The sequence below is a fragment of the Crinia signifera genome, chromosome 2 (assembly GCF_055691185.1).
Source record: "Crinia signifera chromosome 2, ASM5569118v1, whole genome shotgun sequence".
NCBI classification, from domain to species: domain Eukaryota; kingdom Metazoa; phylum Chordata; class Amphibia; order Anura; family Myobatrachidae; genus Crinia; species Crinia signifera.
The window spans coordinates 209,080,400-209,099,184 of NC_139218.1; the positions used below are offsets into that span (position 1 = coordinate 209,080,400).

At 43.5% G+C, this 18,785-nt stretch overlaps 1 protein-coding gene across 2 annotated transcripts in view; it reads left to right on the forward strand.

Annotated features, from left to right (window-relative positions):
* The first annotated feature begins 1,152 nt into the window (after nt 1–1,152).
* The window catches only part of LDLRAP1 (low density lipoprotein receptor adaptor protein 1), a 30,701-nt gene continuing 13,068 nt past the window's right edge, over nt 1,153–18,785 (forward strand). For both annotated transcript variants that reach the window (XM_083173637.1, XM_083173638.1), the window contains exon 1: nt 1,153–1,332. In XM_083173637.1, the coding sequence (XP_083029763.1) occupies nt 1,248–1,332 (85 nt within the window). In that variant the 5' untranslated portion in view covers nt 1,153–1,247. The remainder of the gene's footprint in view (nt 1,333–18,785) is intronic.

The window sequence follows — 18,785 nt, forward strand, 5'->3', positions numbered from 1 at the left end:
TGACATGGATCTTGTTGGTAAAAAAAATGCTATCATATTTAAATTCTACACGCATAACCCTCTGAGGCACTTATGTATTATATAGCTTCCCTTCTGGACTTGTAACTTGGTGGGACTGCTATGCTATTACTGGTGCCTGTCCTTGTGTTTCCCTCCTATATACCTATAGATTGTAAGCTTGCAGCAGGGCCCTCTAACCCCTAAGTCTGTCTGTTGTTACCCAGTTTGTTTTATCACTGTCTACCATTGTAAAGCTCAATGGAATCTGCTGCGATATATAAGAAACTGTAAATAAATAAATAATAAATAATGAAAAACGCATGTAGACCTTTTCATGTGTTGACCATTGATATGTCGACTTTTGTCAATGTCGACCAAGTGACTATTGACCAAGAGTGGCTGACCTATTGACTGTTTTTTGGGTGTTAGCCGCAAATATTGAGTATCACCAGAATGTGTGAAGGAGTGACTGCAAGAAGTCATCTCTGATACCTGCTGGGATCCCTCCTGCCACGCTCATGGCTGCATCACCCATAGGTTTCTATCCTATTCTAACCTGCACACTTACAGCAGCAAATTACCGGGTGAAGCAGTTCTACCTGGTAATTTGCTGAAAAACCTGGGTTTTTCTTATATGTCTGAAAGGGTCAACCCGGGCCGTAAATCCAAGGTCCTCAACCCAGGTAAAAAGAAGGGTCGGAGGCCCAGGTTTTAACACCCGGGTTGACCCTTTCAGACATACCAAAATCCCAGGTTAATGTGCGTTCATGTGCAAAAACTTCGGATTTTGGAGTATGTCTGAAAGGGGTATTAAAGGGGTATATCAACTGTCCCAACTTCTGGTCTGTTCTCGAGGACTTCAAAAAGAGGCGCGGCTAACACGGGAGCGGGTCACATAATACTAGCGATTTTAATAAGGCCTGAAAACAGGAGTCAGTCACCCCTGAGGGGTAGCTGCAACACCGCCAGTGTCTGCCGCTAGCAGGGGACACTGTAGGTAACCCGGATGAGTCCTAGCGGCGGCGGTAGAATAACTTTGCAGCGCTGCCGGCCAAGCGCTATTACGGGGGAAGGGCGTGTCTGGAATGTGTCAGGTGACCATATTTACATATATATCACCACCCCAAGCAGACGTGATCATTCATCGACACCTCTGGCGGGCGGGGAAGGGAGGGGGCAGAAAAGTTTTTACAAGTTGGAAAGTTGGTGGCGGAGGGTCTGAGCGGTGGGAACTGCTCCGGGGAAGGATGGACGCGCTGAAGTCTGCGGGAAGGGCGATCATCAGGAGCCCCAGCATAGCTAAGCAGTCCTGGGGAGGCGGCAAGCACAAAAGTAAGTGGAGCGGATCCGTCTGTGTGTACGGTGTATAGCTCGTGTGTGTCCGCCGCTGCCCCAGCAGACCGTAGCCCGGGCTCATTTCCCACGGCAGGTCGGTGTTGCGGTCACCCGTCCTACTACAGCGAGGAGCTGTCACTCCATCTGCTGCTCCCGTCCCAGTGACAGCAGGGCTGCTGCCCGCTACCCCGTAACATTAAGTATCTGGGTTTTTTACGCTGTAGCTATGATTCTTTCAAATTCCCCACCGGTCAGTAATGTTACGTGTGACCCTTATCCATCTGTATAATTTTTCTCATTAAATTGTCACGATTTATGTAGCTGACACGGGACGGACATCACTATAGCTGCCTTAAACATAAATTAAAACCCATGTTTACCTCACTTGGGCGCTGTGGTGGCTTCCTAACCTGTTGATGAGACTCTATGCCTAACTATGTAGTGCAGCATAGCTATAGACTCTAGAGTTGGGAAGAGCGAGAATGTAGCTGAAGTGGGTACTGGGTAACCTTCCATAGGAACTTCGTCTTCTCCTATAACAGAAAAGCGCAGCCACGGGATGTTCCAATATAAAGTACACCCGCATGCTCTGTGTGTCCTGCTAACGGAGTAAACACATCTGTTTGTGATTTAAGGACATTTTTAGAAGTTACTCTTCGAGGCTACTCCTTTAGGAATCCTGGCCTTAAGAATACACTCTGTTATAGCAGGGCTGTCTTGGCACAGTTTTGACATGTCCTAATTGCAAAGCTTTAGCTGGGATGTGGTGGTCCACAGTAGGTGGAGGGGCACACGTTGAATAACCCTGCTTTATACACTGGCTTGTAACTGTATACAGATTTACTATAGGGAGTGAGTATTTTCTTTCCTGCTTTAGGCCTTGGATGCCTAGAATGTGAGAGTTGATGACATACTGTACACACCTGCCCTGACACGCATTCTCATTATTAGTGCAAGCCCAGTTCTGTCTCTGGAGAAAGATCGATGGGTGATGTGAGGTCATTGTGAAGTGTAACAGAATGTATTTGCTTAAGTATCAATCTCAGCCACATAAATTGTGATCTTAAAGCCCCATACACACTAGATAAGTAAAAGATTGTTCAGAAAGGCCTTTGTGAGGCGATAGCTCCCTGTTTTCTCATCAAGGACCAGATGTATCAAGCTTCAAAAGTGGCAACGGAATATGCTGTGCTATATAAAACTATAAATAAGAGTATCATAAACAATCAGCTCCTAACTGCCATGTTACAGACTGGGTTTGAAAAATTACAGGTATGAGCTGATTGGCTGTGTCATCACCTTCCACTTTATCACTATTTGAAGCTTGATGCATCTGACCCCTAGTGTGCACACTCCACATAATTAACATTGTGTGCTCTCATCCCCCCCACCCTCTCATCTGTTCAGTGCAGATGAGGAAGGCCCTCGTTAACAAGGGCCAGGCTCCTTCTGCTGGCATCAGCATGTGTATATGTACACTCCGGTTTTGCATCAGGTTCCTGCCGCTGCCAATATTGCAGATCACTGCTAACGGTATTGTCAACTCAAGTGAGTCAGAATATATAATTATATATTTTATTAATTTTACAGGTTTGTACTTGACAGGTGTATATTCTTGGCTTAAAGCAAAATTCTTGTGGAAAGTTCTTCAACCCTGGTTACAGTACTTTTTTTTTTTTTTTTTTTTTTATATATATCTATATATCATTTTTTTTTTTTTATCATGTCTTCTAGGAGTTCTATGTTTAACTGATAGGGTTATACATGCCAAGGTCAATACACACTGGGCGATTATGGTCCGCTGTCATCACTGGGGGAAAGTCGTTCAGTACATACACACACAGCGCAGTACTATGCAAAGCCGCTCATCTGCTGGTAATACCAGCAGATGAGCGGCTTTCCCGGCGATGATGTAGGAGCGCACAGCAGCACTAGTCACCGGGCCGTACACACTGGGCGGTTTTCAGGTGAAAGCTGCTCAAACTTGCTGACAACTAGAAACAGAAAAATGACACTAGTACTGCAAGGCTAGTAAAATCAAATATAACACTAACATATTGAAAGGCTGAGGTCTTTATTATTTCTCTTCCCCCTCTCACGTTCGTCACTTCACGTTCCTTGTTTTTTTTTGTCTTTTTGTCACGTTTTTTTTGGGTAGTGTGGTCGACCCTTTCGGGCCTTCCATTTCCCCAATGTGCCGAAGCTCTCGCCTTTTGGGGAGAGCTTCGGTCCCCTCGAGGACGACCCCGAGCCGCAAGGCGGAGGGAAGTCTACTGAGGGTCTCTCCAAACCTTCGGGTGCGGAGGACCCACCGTCCTAACCTTTCCGGGGGCTGAGGAAAAAGGGTCTCTCTAAGCTTTGGCGAAGAGGACCCACCTTTTCCTATTTTCCCCTCTTCGGCCTTATGGCTGAGAGGGGTTAGGGTAAAAACGGGGCCCTTCTCCTTCGGGAGATATCGCACGACCCCCTATGCACGTGTTTAGGCACAGCACTGGTGGTAGGGAGCACACCTCGGGTTCCTGAGTTTTTTTCAAACTAACATATTGAAAGATTTATATTCTTAAATCTGATTCTTGTGTATTGTCATACAAAATACCATGCAGTGTTTGATTTGCCTGGCATAGAGAATATGATTTGCTGAAAGGAACATAATCTTATCAAGCGGTCTATTTTTAGTGACAGATGTCTCAGGCCCACGCACATGGCTATTTCTGGCAAGTTTGGTGTAAAAACAACCAGTTTGGCAGACCTATGTGTGAATACTACTTTTCAGTTACCTAAGAAACCGGTTGCCTAGTACGACTCTAAATGAGATCAAAACTGAATCTAGAAAATTCATTTATTTTTGGAGTTGGGTTTTTTTTCCTTCTATTTTTAAAAAGTTTACGTTATTAGGGGAACTGTCTTGCACAAACTGTCGGTACAACAAAGATGTTGGTGGTTCGCAATCTGCCATAATCCGGGATCATCGAGTGTTAATCCAGATTAGAGTATGGTGTGAACATACAGTTGGCTCTAGTATTTTTATTTACTGATTTGTAATATACTTAGAGATTACATTAGATATTGTAAGGTATCACTACAGCAGCTATACTATGGTGACATAATGCAGTTTGTTAGAAGAGTAAAATAATGTAAGGCTTTTACACTAAACTCCAGGTTACACGTGGTTGTTGGCTTTTTATTTATTTTTTTTATCCCTTTTTAGAGTACTGACCTGGCATAATGCTGTGCGGGTGATGTCACTGGAGGAGGGTTCTGAGCTATTAGTGGGAGATGACTATCTCCCAGTGCCAGGTTTTCCATTGCTGTGAACAGGTCCCCGGTCACCCATTTACACTGCACCGTGGTCTGAGTGGAACCTGTGTACAACCCGGAAAATGAGCTTTTACATCGCCTGCAAACTCAGATTTTTGCATGCTCCAGTGCAAATACCCCGGGTGTTAGGGCTGGTATTAAAGGTTCTAAAAGGTTTAATTTATTTACAGTTTCTTATATAGCGCACACATATTCCGTGGCACTTGACAGAGAATATTTTGAACATTCACATCAGTCCTGACTCCCTACCCCAGTGGAGTTTACAATCTATATTCCCTACCACATGTACACACAGGCATTCTAGGGTTAATTTGTTGGGAGCCAATTAACCTACCAGTATATTTTTGGGTTGTGGGAGGAAACTGGAGTAAACCCACGCAACTACAGTTTGCTTATGGCAGAGGAAGACATTTGGATGTAATCATGAAAAACAAATAGTGTAGAATGGTGGTAATCCCTTCACAGTATATCCTATTGATGGGAGAGATTATAGATAGCTGTTCAGTAATTCTTTCCAGTAAACTCCATAAAGTTGCCCATTTTGCAAAAAGCCAATCAATGCAGACTGAAATACAATACTTTAGGACATTCTTGTGCATGTGTTGCTAGAGCCTTGCTATACATCCATAGATATCGATATAAATGGTTAAAGTAGAAACGGGTGCTTTTTTTTTTTGAATTTTTTACACTTATTTACATATAAATATAGATGAGGCTTTTTATATAATTACATGTTGGTACAGTGCTCTACTCCTGAGACCAGTATGGACAAAATACAGCCTATGGGCCATATGCATTTTTTTTTTTTCTTCTTACAGCATAATGCTTTAGTTTAGCATGAGGTAGGACATAACATTATTACAGGAGCTTGTTTGACTATAGAACATACTATTAGAGTTCTGTTTAGCATGGATCAAACTTCTGCACCTGCATGTATGTGGGTTTGAAAACCCACAAAAAAAACATTCTGGTAATTCTGTATATGCTGTACATTTCCTCTGTCCCTTCTATATTGACAAGCATTTGCTAATTTGTCCAGCACACTGTGTAAAGTTCTACCCCTGCAGTTCTAGACTTTCCAGCATGTGTGCTTCATATACAACCCCAGTGAAAGAAACAGGCTTTAAATAAACACATTGAAAGAATCCATTTGGCTTCATAGAATGGGGTTAAAGTTGGGACTGGGAGGCATTGTTCTTAGCCAATTCCAAACCTTCATGTCTTTTGAACTGAAGGTTTTTGGTTTGAAGACTGGCACAGGACAGGTTGCTTACTGTATAAGCAAGTATCAGTTTTAGATCATTGTTATACTACTCTAATTGGAAATGTGACTGTATTTTCAGAATGCATTTTATAGAATCCAGCTATTGCTTCTGTAGACCGTTATTACATATCTGCCAATTAAATTCTCAGCACAGTTTGTGGTATTGGCTGTGTTTGTAATCCCTGGAATTTCAGGCATGCATGTAGTTACAATGCATACAGTAAAATGTCCCTTCTGAATGCCGCATCCTCCGCCTTTTGTTCAATGCAGTGGCCACAAACAAAATAGATTCTTTAAAGAGATTAGGCTGTCTGACTTGCGATGGGCACTGTGTAATGCACGGGTGTGGTATAGGGTTCCGACAGTCATTAGCCAGATGTCGGGATCGTGACTGGCCGGACTCAGACAGCATGGCGAATGCAACAAAGCCCCTTGCGGGCTTGCTACGCTCGCAACCTATTCTATTCTCCCTCTATGGGGGCCGTGGACCCCCCACGAGGGAGAATAGCCGGTGGCCATCGGGAACCCGTCTGTCTATGTTTAACAGTCGGGATACCGACGTCTGGTAAATGACTGTCAGGACCCTGTCCGGCACCCGTAATGCACACGGCCCCTACAGATTTGAATATAAATTTCAAAAAATACATAGGCTTGTCTTTGTATATTTGAAAAGAAAAAAAATCCTAGTAGGATAATGTTCTTGTGTAACTTTCTGCCACACAATCTCGGGAAATGTGTATGTAGTGCACCAGGACTTAAACAATTTCATGGGTGACACTGCACACTCTGTATATGCTAAATAGAACATCTATAATTTAGCTCAGTGTGTTTTACTATGCTGGCACCTTACTGCTGCCAGGATATGTCACTAAAATTCCAACATCAATAAGGCATCCTAGCAGTTGCGTATCCGGCACTGCTGTCCTAACCTTAGTATACTTGTGTGGGTGCTATCTTGCCTGTGATTGTGGGTTTATAGCAGTTCGTACATCGGCAAACCCCATTTAACTATGTTGAGACCTCTACTAGCAAGCTGTAAGTACGATGATCCTCGTACAACTAGTACAGGGCTTTAGGGATCCAGAAGGCTTGAATGTTATCTCCTTGTTGGACAACTATAAACTGATCCTGATTATTCTATGTATTTGCCCAACATATTCAGATGTGGGCGCACTCATATGAATGGCTAGAAGAGGTATCTGCCATGCTTTAAATTACAGGCGGTCTATCTGGCATCTGTTCCCTATTCCCCTGGCACCCTCTAAAACATTTTTCTGGTAGAGATGGATCCTGGAAGTAGTGCTGGATGTGTCATTTGCTTATCACACTGATGTTGATGGAGCCATAAATCCCTCCCACAGTGCTTAGAGGTGGGCTTTCTGTGCCGGAACAGACCCCTCAGGGAAGTGAGTGGTCATCCAGTGTTCACTCTTTGTTCAATGTATTATCACAAGAGCTGTTAAACTTTTGTGGAGCTAACAAGTGGGGGGGGGGGGATGAGGATTATTTAAATATATATTAAATTTAAATTGTTATGATTTAAACATTTTGACAGCCCCCTTTTTTTTGAGTAGCACACTGGGCATCCAATTACCTGCAGTCATTGAGAGGATGTAACTGCTTTGCTGTTTCACTACCAATGTTTTAACACAGTAAGTGGATATCAACTGTAGTATTTTACCATGCAGTAGTACTTTAGTATTTTATCATGCAGTAGTACTTTATTAGTAGTTTAACAACACCTCGAATACATTCTGCCATATGAACATTTGGCAGGGAGAAAAACAAGGATAAGGTTCTTTCAGAATCTGTCGAATATGACCCTAGAGGTATCCTTGACCTATAAACCTATCAAGCCATACGTTAAGAGATCTATCTGGGGAAAACAAGCTGCTTATACAGGTTGAGTATTCCTCATCCAAAATGCTCGGGACCAGGATAATTTTGGATAAGTGATTATTTCAATGATGTTTCTTGCATTTATGTTGTACATATACATCAAACACATGAAATACAAATATATATTTGTGCATAAAACAAGGTTTCAAAACATGAAACAAGTTTGTGTAATATCTCAGGCACTGAATTTAAATGCCAAGCAATCATAGGCGAATCTAGAAATATGGTAATGGGTGGTCCCAGACTAGAGACAATGGACTTGCGCGCAGCTTAAAAAGGGGGCGTGTCATTTCAGGGGTGTGGCTTAACAGGGGCATGTGCCATGTCCAGATTCATTGGGGTGCCCAGCAATGGCTTTAAAAAAAAAAAAAAAAAAAAAAAAAAAACACTATCTTTCGCGGCAGGGCACTGAGATTACAGCTTTTTTTTTTTTTTTTTTTTTTTTAAATAAAAGCCATTTTATTGCTACATTGCATAATAGAAATCACAGGCAGCAGGGAGTCACTCACTGCTGCACGATGGGAGACAGTGGGAGTTTGCCAATTCCCACCTGATGCGTGTCCTTTGCTGGCCGGGCTGCTGCGCCACACACGTGCGCGCAAGCCCCCGCCGCAGCAGCGGATGGAGTATGAAGACACAAAGGACCATGGGAGGAGCCCTCCCGGGTCCTATGAGCATATTTATAATTTAAAATCCGGACAGCTGCGGGCCATACTTGCCTACTTTTGAAAACTAGTTTCAGGGAGATTTTAGCTGCTAGTAGAATGCACCTTGCCACCGAGAGGGTGTCTAACTTCACCTATGGGCGTAACTATTGCCATTAAGGGGTGTGACCTGCAGTGGCAGAAGAAAACTGACACAGGAAATGTGGCAAATTCACATTCTGACACTGGGAATGAGCAAAAAAAAATTGTTCTGAACGGGGAATTCTGTTATGCTGTTCTGTGTCTTCACAAGTGCAAGTTCATCCCAGTTTCTGCCTGCGATGGGGAGTACAAAACTCCATAACATGCAGCATCTGTGATGAAATTACAATTGTAAATACACCCCTCCCCCATCCCACTGCATAAAAGCATATACAAATAAAAAAACTGGACTGTATAGAAACTCATCCCCCCCCCCCAACATGCAGGGCATATACCCGCATTCTAATATTACTGTGCTTTGCAGCTGTCAGGATCCCCACTGTTAGGTCCAGCTTGGAGCTTCCTGATGATACTTCACTGTGACTGCTGCCACTCCCCCCACATTATATACACCCTCCCCCACGTTATATATATATATATATATATATATATATATATATATATATATATATATATATATATATATATATATATATATATATATATATATATATATATATATATATATATATATATATATTTATTTATTTATGGTAGAGATGTGACCCACTCGGGGTGAAGCATCACACGGTACTCCAAGGATTTTCAAGTGAATTCAAAATGGTATTTATTGCAACAGTTTCGAGGCTGCTTGGCCCCTTCGTCAGGCTTACACTGACGAAGGGGCCAAGCAGCCTCGAAACTGTTGCAATAAATACCATTTTGAATTCACTTGAAAATCCTTGGAGTACCGTGTGATGCTTCACCCCGAGTGGGTCACATCTCTACCACTATCTACTGCCTACAAAGGCACCCAGGTTTTTGATTCCAGGACAGCGGAGTGCCGGGTCGACACCACTATATATATATATATATATATATATATATATATATATATATATATATATATATATATATATATATATATATATATATATATATATATATATATATATATATATATATATATATATATATATATATATATAATATTATGCGCACCGACCTGGCTGTGTTGCTCCAGCCTGGAAGGTGCAGGGGCCTGGCAGTGTGGTGGGGCAGGCAGCTCACCACAGGCTCAGTCAGAAGCAGCCATGAAGAGCAGGGAGAGCTGGCCTCACGGAGCTCAGCCTCACAGTGAGGTGGGCGGAGCCAGCCTCGAGGAAGAAGCAGAGCTCTGGCTGTTGGCTCTCCTTCCGATGACTTCCTGTCAGCAGCCGGCTTTACAGGTGACAGCAGCTCAGCCACGGGGGGAGGGTAGGCAAAGCCTGTGACGGGCACATTTAATATTTAAAGCTACAGGCACCGGGCAGTCTAATGGGTGGTCCAGTGCATCCCCGGACCACCCCTTAGATTCGCCTATGCAAGCAATCATTGTCTTGCATATATATAGTGCCAGTTACATTTTTTTTTTTTTCACTTTCTGGAATGTATGGTTTTTCGGAATAATTCGGATATGGGATACTCAACCTGTATGAGGAAAGATTAATACGGGAGTTTAAGCTGCAGTGACACTGCCCCTCTTCTGTGTGCAGCGTGACCTCAGAGTTCACGCTGCGCAGCCTAACATCCGTTTCCAGTCCAGTGTGCCAGTAAGCACACAGAGGTTGGTAGGAGGGAGAGGAGATGGATATAGAGAGGGCTGACAGGGGAGAGAGAGATAGAAGGACTGTGGAGGAGAGTATATAAGGACTTAGGGACAGGTGGTAGAGCTAAGAAGGAAGATGCAGTGCAGCTAAAGAGCCCTGCTGCTACCTGCTTTTTCACCATTAAGTCAATCCCAGGATTGAAAAAATGGCCTGGGATTGGCGTCCCTAATTCCTACTTGTAATGCAGATGCCAACTAGTATTTTAAAAGGGGGAGGGGGAACCTTATAATGTGGTTGTAAACATCATACCAAAATACAAATATGATTCTTCTGACCACATCCTCTGCTGCTTGGCTAGTGCATTGCCTGCATACCCCTGAGCCTTAAACCTGCATGGCATGGCGTGATAAACAGTTTGCAGTCTGTAGTTAAGCCCCATACACACTTGCTTGGAAGGGCTAACCTGAGCAATATTTTACTATCTCCTCTAGTGTACATGCAATATCGTAACTGTGTGCTTCTGAGCGTCATTAACAACCTCATCCTGCATGTACAGATGAGGAAAGTCCTTGTTAATGACTGCCATGCTGCAGCCCTCACTCCCAATGCTGACATTGGAAAGTGCCAATGTTGGCTGGGTGCCAGCATTGGCAAGTGCACGCATGCCTGTGGCATGGCCGTCATTAACAAGAATCTCCATCAGTAAGTGTGTATACATTTGCTGATGCCTGCATCGGCAAGTGCATACATACTTGCCGATTGACTGTGGTGGGGGTCTTCTAGTGTGTATGGGGCTCTGCTGTCATCCTGCTCTGACTTTTGAAGTTAGCTGCTCATACCACTGGTTGCTGCAGTCTGACCTGCATTTGCTCACACAATTTACTGCACCTTGCATATTGTAGTAATACTCAGATATTCTTATTCCAGGATATGTTCTGATCTACTTTTGGATTTTGATAATGAAGCACTCCCAACAATCCTGTCACCAAGATCTATTTAAGTGGCATGGTTATAGGAAACCTGAGTAGGCCAGCACTTTTTATAAATGACCCTGACCATGCTGAAATATTAGGACTAGACCTTGCTTACTTACTGTAGAACTTGCATCTTTTTGAAGGGTCATTATTTGAATCTTCTAAAGGTTGTTGTTTGTACATGAAACCCTATAAAGTAAACTAAAGCTATAGTTATGAAATCCAATTCCATTTGCTAACATCGAGCTTGCATTATACACACTAGATGAGACTACAACTCTCTCCCTAATAAATTGGTAGCTGCTAAAGGACCTTCCACACCCAGGGGGAGGAGCAAGGCCATGGGCCTTGCAGTTTAGCTATCATGCTACCACTGGTTGCCTTTAGGAACCAGGTCCTGAGCAGAGAGCCGCTGTGCCTGAAGCGTGGTGAGCATATACAATTGGGTAACATTGGGGTAGATGTATCAAACCATGAAAACTGATGGGTTCTAGAGACACAAATAGGATGTCATTTGTAAAGTACAACTGAGCAGCATTGCTGGTGTGACTTTCATGTTTGACAATCTATTTTATTAGTAAACATAGCAAACACGTGACTTTGAACATGGTAACAGTAGTAACCTATTTATAGAACAACCTGTAAATACTTGCAAGGAATTTGCTGTCCCTTTGTGGATGAGAGAAGTGACTTTATTGGGAGTATTTGCATTCCTGTTAGAAAAAATACAGGAAATTACCATTAAAGAATCATCCTTCATTTATGAACAATAGATTAGAAAACAGAATTCCATTGTGCCCTCTATCGAGAAGCCTTATTTCAGGTTTAGGCCTATGGGGGGGGGGGGGGGGGGGGGGGGGAGGAGAGAGACTAACATGCAGAATATCTTTGGGACCGATTCATTGTGCTTAATCCAGAGTCATTTGAGATGGACTGTGACGCCTTAATCGTGGCATAAGGGTGGAAGACCGTAACATAGTCTATATAAACCCCATCGGCCCGGTGTCACTATACAGTCTGCCATCACCTAACTAAATTCTAGAATGACCTTTTAAGCATAATTACTTAATAGAACACATGTCTGAGTCTATGCAGTTTAGGAGCATATAAAAGGCATGATTGACAGCTCTAGCACAATATTTAAGTGGCAATTTTGTGATTAAATCACTCTAGATTGGTATTCTTCAGTTGGGGTTTTTTTTTTCCTTTTTAAAAAAGATTCCTTAATTATGAAAAAGCATTTCAGTCACAGAAACTACCCATATAGTCAATGAAGGGGTAGGCACAATTCCAGCACTCTGCCTCCTACCTGTGTGCTATGTGCTGACCTTGCCTCAGCAGACATGCTCCATCTCCAGACAGTCCTCCAGAAGCTGTCTCTTCTAGAGATGCTGCAACTGGACATCGTTGGGTAGGTGAACTTTACTCATGGCGGCCTTCTGGAGTTTACAGAGTCTGTAAAATATATATAATTTTATTTTCTCTACCATCCAATGGTATACTACTGGGTTGAATACTATGGGGATAGAGATCCTCCGCAGGAGAGACATGCACATTAAAACTTTCAGTGTGGGTGCACTGGCTCCTCCCCTCTTATCTCCCTCCACTAATCAGTTTTTAAAAATGTGCCTCATGAGAGGCAGTGCTTCTGGATGCTCCAGATTTTTTTTTTTCTTTCTTCATTTTAGTTTGTTTTGGGGCTCTGCTTTGACCAAGCAGCTGTCCTGCTTCGTGGGAGTCAGGGGAAGGGTCAGTCCCTGACCTCTTAAGGGGCAGAGCTGACCCTGCTGCAGGACATCTGTCCTGTGTGGGACTTGTCACTGCACAGCATTGCGCTGTAGCGAGCAAGTCCCCCAGCTGCCGCACACCCCTGACAGGTCAGAAGCCGTCTGTGGTGAGTACAGGTTAGGGGTCCCACAAGGGGACACCCCAACCGCTTTGTGTGGCAAGATGGCGGTGGCCTCACGCAGGGACTGCGCGACACCCCACACACACACTCACACACTCACACACACTCACACTCTGGCATAGGGGGATTGCAGCTGGACCACCAGGGATACCCATTGCTGTTTTTATAAGACGCTTATGCCAGTATAAATCTTCACTCAGAGCGGGACCAGGCTCTGCTGGGTGCCCTCTGTCTCTACTTCCTATACACAAAAATGGGTCGGTTGCGCTAAAAAGAAATATTCAATTATACATGAAAAACACTTGTATTTATTGGGTTAAAAAATTATTGGTGCACATACTCAGCTAAAAAGCTGTTAAAACGATCCTCATAAAATATGAATGTACAAGAAAAGAGAAAATGCTGCAATTATTGTAAACGGGGTTATGTACCCAGTCACCTCAATTCGAGTTATGTCTTGTCCTCTTATGGGCCCAAAAGGAAAGCGTTTCCATAGGTGGTGTGTGGCCGTGGGATGCAAGGGGTCTGCCACTGTATTCTCACCGCTTACTGTGATGGTGGGATTACTCCACAGTTAGATTATTGGGAGGTTGAAGGTGTGGGGTCCTGGTTGCAGCAAACTTATACCCCTTTTACACCGCCGAAAAATCTGGGTCAGCGGCGGGTCAGACCCGTATCTTCGGCGGTGTAAATCCCTAACGCCGTGTCCCTTTACACGGGACTTCTACCCAGGTCCTGACCTGGGTAGAACACGGCTAGGACCTGGGTCGAGGGCGGTGTAAATGGGAACGCTGGGTCGGATGACCCGGCTCCCATTTACATGAGTGGGGAACGTCCAACCTGCGGTCCGCAGGTTGGACGGGTTGTCATCCTGACACTGACAGCCGGCGCTGCTGTCTGCTATACCCTGCAGACAGCAGCAGTGGCGGGGGAGGGAGGTGAACGGATGCCGGTGTGCGGCATCCATTCACCTCCTGTGCGACGGCGGGGGGGTGCGCGCGGTGACCTTAGTGCTGGGCTGCCCCCAGCAGCGGTCCGGTGGCGGTGATTGTCGCTTGGAGATGACATCATCCTGTCATCTCCAAGCACTGGGAGAGGGGGGGTGCGGGCCAGGCTGTCCGCCCGGTGTAAATTGCACCAAACGCCGGGTCGCACCTGGGTCTAAAAAAGCAAGGTGCGACCCGGCGTTTTGGTATAAAAGGGGTATTACAGAGGTGGCGTTCCTCCACAGAGATGGTGTTGCCTGTCCTGGGATCCCTCACTCCAAAAGGTGATGACGGTCTCAATCGGTTTGTCAATTCTGGAATGGTGCTGGCAGGCACAAACTGGAGAGGGTGATGGGTGGTTTAAAAGCAGCTGGAAGGATGTACCAATTGCCAATGCGTTTCGCTGCCCCTGCAGCTTTTTCAAGGGGGTCTCTACTTCCTGCTTCTTCATGCTGACCGAGGTCACAATGACAGCTCCTAAGTGGTGTGGTGGATTTTGATCCTTGCAGCGCGGCAGAGACAGCAAGCTATTTAAGCGTTTTAGCGCTGCTGCGCTATATTGTTTGTATATTACACTGTTATTTCACTGTTGTGCTCCCAGATCTTTGAGCTAAGGTTTAGGGTGTAATGGTCCCCCATTTTGCTCTGATTTTTACCCCACTAGTTAGTTAAGCATTACACACTGCAGTAGTCACTGACACCTAGTGTACACTGACTCTGCTTAGTGTGTGTGTGTGTGTGTGTGTGTGTGTGTGTGTGTGTGTTAGTTACTGTGGGGTGATTGGGTGCAGCCTCATCATGGTGAAGAAATTAACCTGCATGGAGTGCAGCACCAAATTCATACCTGCATCAGTCACAGGTTACATGTGAGCCCTGTATGTCACCACAGCCTACTGGTGTGGCCACTCAGGTCAGTGGGGTACAGCTTGTGGGGGGACCGCAGGCAGATAGTCAAGAGCCTGCTTGGGCCAGCAGCATGGAAACTGCTGGACTCTGTTGCTTCCTAGCTTTCCTCAAACACTCGGCAGACACAGAGGGTGCTAAGAGAACTGGCCATCTTGTCTGCAAGGGTGGATATTCTCACCCCTTAGCCTGCACAGCCTCAAAAGAGGCCTGCTGCGGCAATGGCCCCTGATACTGAGGATGATTTCTCACAATGTTAGGGCTTGTCATATATGACTTTATTCTGCAGTTTGGTGACTTCAGAAGTTATGATTCACCATTTCTTATTGTTGGTTTGAGTGTGCTTTGAGAATCTCACGTTATATTGTTCACATAGCTCTCCTTCGGTACAGTTTTTCATTAACTGACTAGTGGAGCGAGATGGAGGGGAGGAGCCAGTCCACCCACACTTAATGTTTTAATGTGCCTGTCTCTCCTGCGGAGGATCTCTATCCCCCATAGTATTCAACCCAGTATCCCATATGGACTACGAGAAAAGGATTTACCGGTAGGTACCCAAAATCCTATTTTTATTGTGTATGTTGTCGCCAACCTTTTTGTCGTAGGTTATCTGCAAGTGCAGTTTCTTGCTCCCCCAGAATAAACACATACACATCTATCTATATATAACGAGTAAGCTGCACACTCCGGACTTGTCAGATGGAATAAATTCAGCCAACCATATAGGTATTCAGCAACATTTCGGGATTTTATTTCCCGTCCTCAGGCTTATACAAATAAAATCCCGAAATGTTGCTGAATACCTATATGGTTGGCTGACTTTATTCCATCTGACAAGTCCGGAGTGTGCAGTTTACTCGTTATACCAATATTAGACATGTTGATGGACTTGATGCAGTCAGGAGTCTAGTTACCACCAGTCCTTATTATGTTGGGCCTAATGTCAACTTTTTGTTATTATTAATGGAAATAGTTTTAACAAAGAATTATTTTTTGTTTGAAAGTTCTTTTTTTCTGCAATTACAAGGCACGTCCATGGGGTCAAACATGGCCCCAGCCTATGCCAATCTTTATATGCATTTATATGAGAACCAACACATTATGGCCAATAGTTTATTTTCCAGACATATACATTTTTATGTTAGGTATATAGACGATTTATTTTTGATTTGGACTGGTGGTGCTAGGCTCCTGACTGAGTTTTTGGATTATTTGAATTCTTTGGCCACCACTAAGATTTACTATGTCTTTTAGTGAGGCGACGCTGAATTTTCTTGATGTATGCATCAATAAGGATGGTGCATTAAGTACTCAGTTATATAGGAAACTCACCGATAAAAACACTCTGCTTTATTGTGACAGCTTTCACCCTAAGCCTTTAAAAGCAGGTCTTCCATTGTCGCAGTTATTGCGAGTAGTGAGGATTACGTCTGAGGTTGATAAATTATATGATGCTTTACGCCTGATGGGTGACTTGAGCGGGGTTACCCTGCCATTGAAATAGATGAAGCTATCAACAAATGTATGAATATGTCACAACACACATCGTTGGTTCAACAATCTCAAACATCCATACAGGAGCGATTACCATTTATTTCAACTTATTCTATTGCCTCAAATAAAATCCGAGATGTGATACTTAAAAATTGGCATATACTCCAAACAGATGGCATCATGAGGGAATTCTGCAAGGAGGCTCCCTTATTTTGCTACAAAAAAAGTCAAAATGTAAAGGACATTGTGGCTAAATCAGATCTAGAACCCATGAAGAGATCCACTTGGCTATCCCTCAAAAAAGGTAGCTTTAAGTGTGCCCACTGTGTTAACTGCCAATTCATCAAAACTGGAACTCACTTCACGGATCCTACAACTTTACAGCAATATGAAATAAAACATCATCTGGACTGTGATAGTCGCTATGTCATCTATGCAATAATCTGCCCCTGCCCTCATGTTTATATCGGTAAAACAATCCGGACTTTGAAAGAAAGAATATGTATGCATCGCTCTTCAATAAAAAAAGCTTATAATACCATCGACTCAAACACTCCGCCTGTTGCTAGGCACTTCGTCCAGTGTCAACATCGATTAAGGGACTTCTGCTTTATCCCTATAGATCATATACCCCCACTGCGACGGGGAGGGGATAGAGGGAGACTCTTGTTACAAAAGGAGAGCTTTTGGATCCATCAATTGAACTGTCTCTCACCTCAAGGACTTAATGAGGATTTGTCTTTTCATTGCTTTCTATGATAAAAATTCATTTTTTTTTTAATAATAAATTTATTTATTTTTTCATTATTATCTGTAATGCTTTAAATTACTGATATGATTGATTACATATAATACCAATAATACCCACTGTTGTATACGCAATGTACCTCTTGTGGTAACCAACATGGAGCTTAATTCATTAATTTTTCAGCCATATCATTCCCCCGCTATGGCGATCGGTGCCGGCTGGGAGGGGACTGTACCCTGGGAGCAGGGCTGACCTCTATTCCCCTGTCCGGCATCGGATGGTAGTTAAGCGCTGACCTGTGGATCACCCCTGGATCTTTGTTTGGGGGTGATGACAGGACAAGCGCTACGCTATCTTGCGTTACCTAGGTGATGGACGCGGTGTCAGGCTTCTGCCGTGACCCGCGTCACTTCCGGCGACGCTGCCAGTAGTTTCCACGGTGACAGACGCTTGCCTAGGCCGGTTGCCGTGGCTGCGCCTTGTCACTTCCGGAACTTGCGGTAAGAGGAAGGCTGTGATGGCGGACATCGCGCCACTGAAAGCTCACGTGTTTCCACACAGGTGAGATTGTTTGTCTCTAATGTTGGTTGCTATAAAGGGGTGCAATGTGTGCCAGTTCAGTGTGCTCCTGACGACGGTGATACCTACACCGAAATGGCTGTAGAGCTCGAACATGGCGTCCTTGCAGTCTTTTTTGCACATGTAAAGTATGGATTTTTTGCCCATGTAAAGCATGGATTTCTTAACTCTGCAAATGTACTCTGCTACAAAGATTTGTTGTACTGCAAGTATGGACTGATGCCTCTTTTTACATAAAGTATTTTTCATCTTCTACTAAACTGGTGTACTTGCTTCTAATTGAGATATATATATATATATATATATTTTTTTTTTTTTTTTCCTTTGTCTGCTTCTGCAGTAATATGGGAAAACAATCAAAAGGAATTATTCCTTCACATCTATACTATGTTTTTGGTCATCTGTCTTGGTAAATTGTGATCCAAATGGTATGTATGTAGTTCTTGATAAAGGTCCGTGGGACCGAAACATTGAACCTGAACCCCAAAGTGGTCTGACTCTCACCTGTTGGAGGGTAAAATTTGAAGTTTGGATCTCTATATGTGGAACACTATCGGCTACACTAGTACCAATTTGGTATCAGAACCCAAATTTAATTGATTTATGTAAAGCACCCCTGATGAAGTCTTGTAGTGAGATGAAACTTGTTGGGCACTTGTTTTCATCCACTATCTGAGAAAATCCTCTGACAAGGTAATATTTTGAAAAAATTGGTAAAGTGTATGTCTAATGTTTTTTTTTTTTTATTTGAGAATCTTGTCTATGGCTGTTTAAGATAAGGAAAGACAAAAATAAATAATACTAAGTAAGTATTGGGCACTATATAACACTATTTAGTTTACATGCGTGTCCTTTTTTTTTTTTTCCTTAGATGCTCATTATTTTGCACAAACAGGTTTTATTTTTGCAGCTATATTGCAAGTGGCCTCACTACAACGTTGA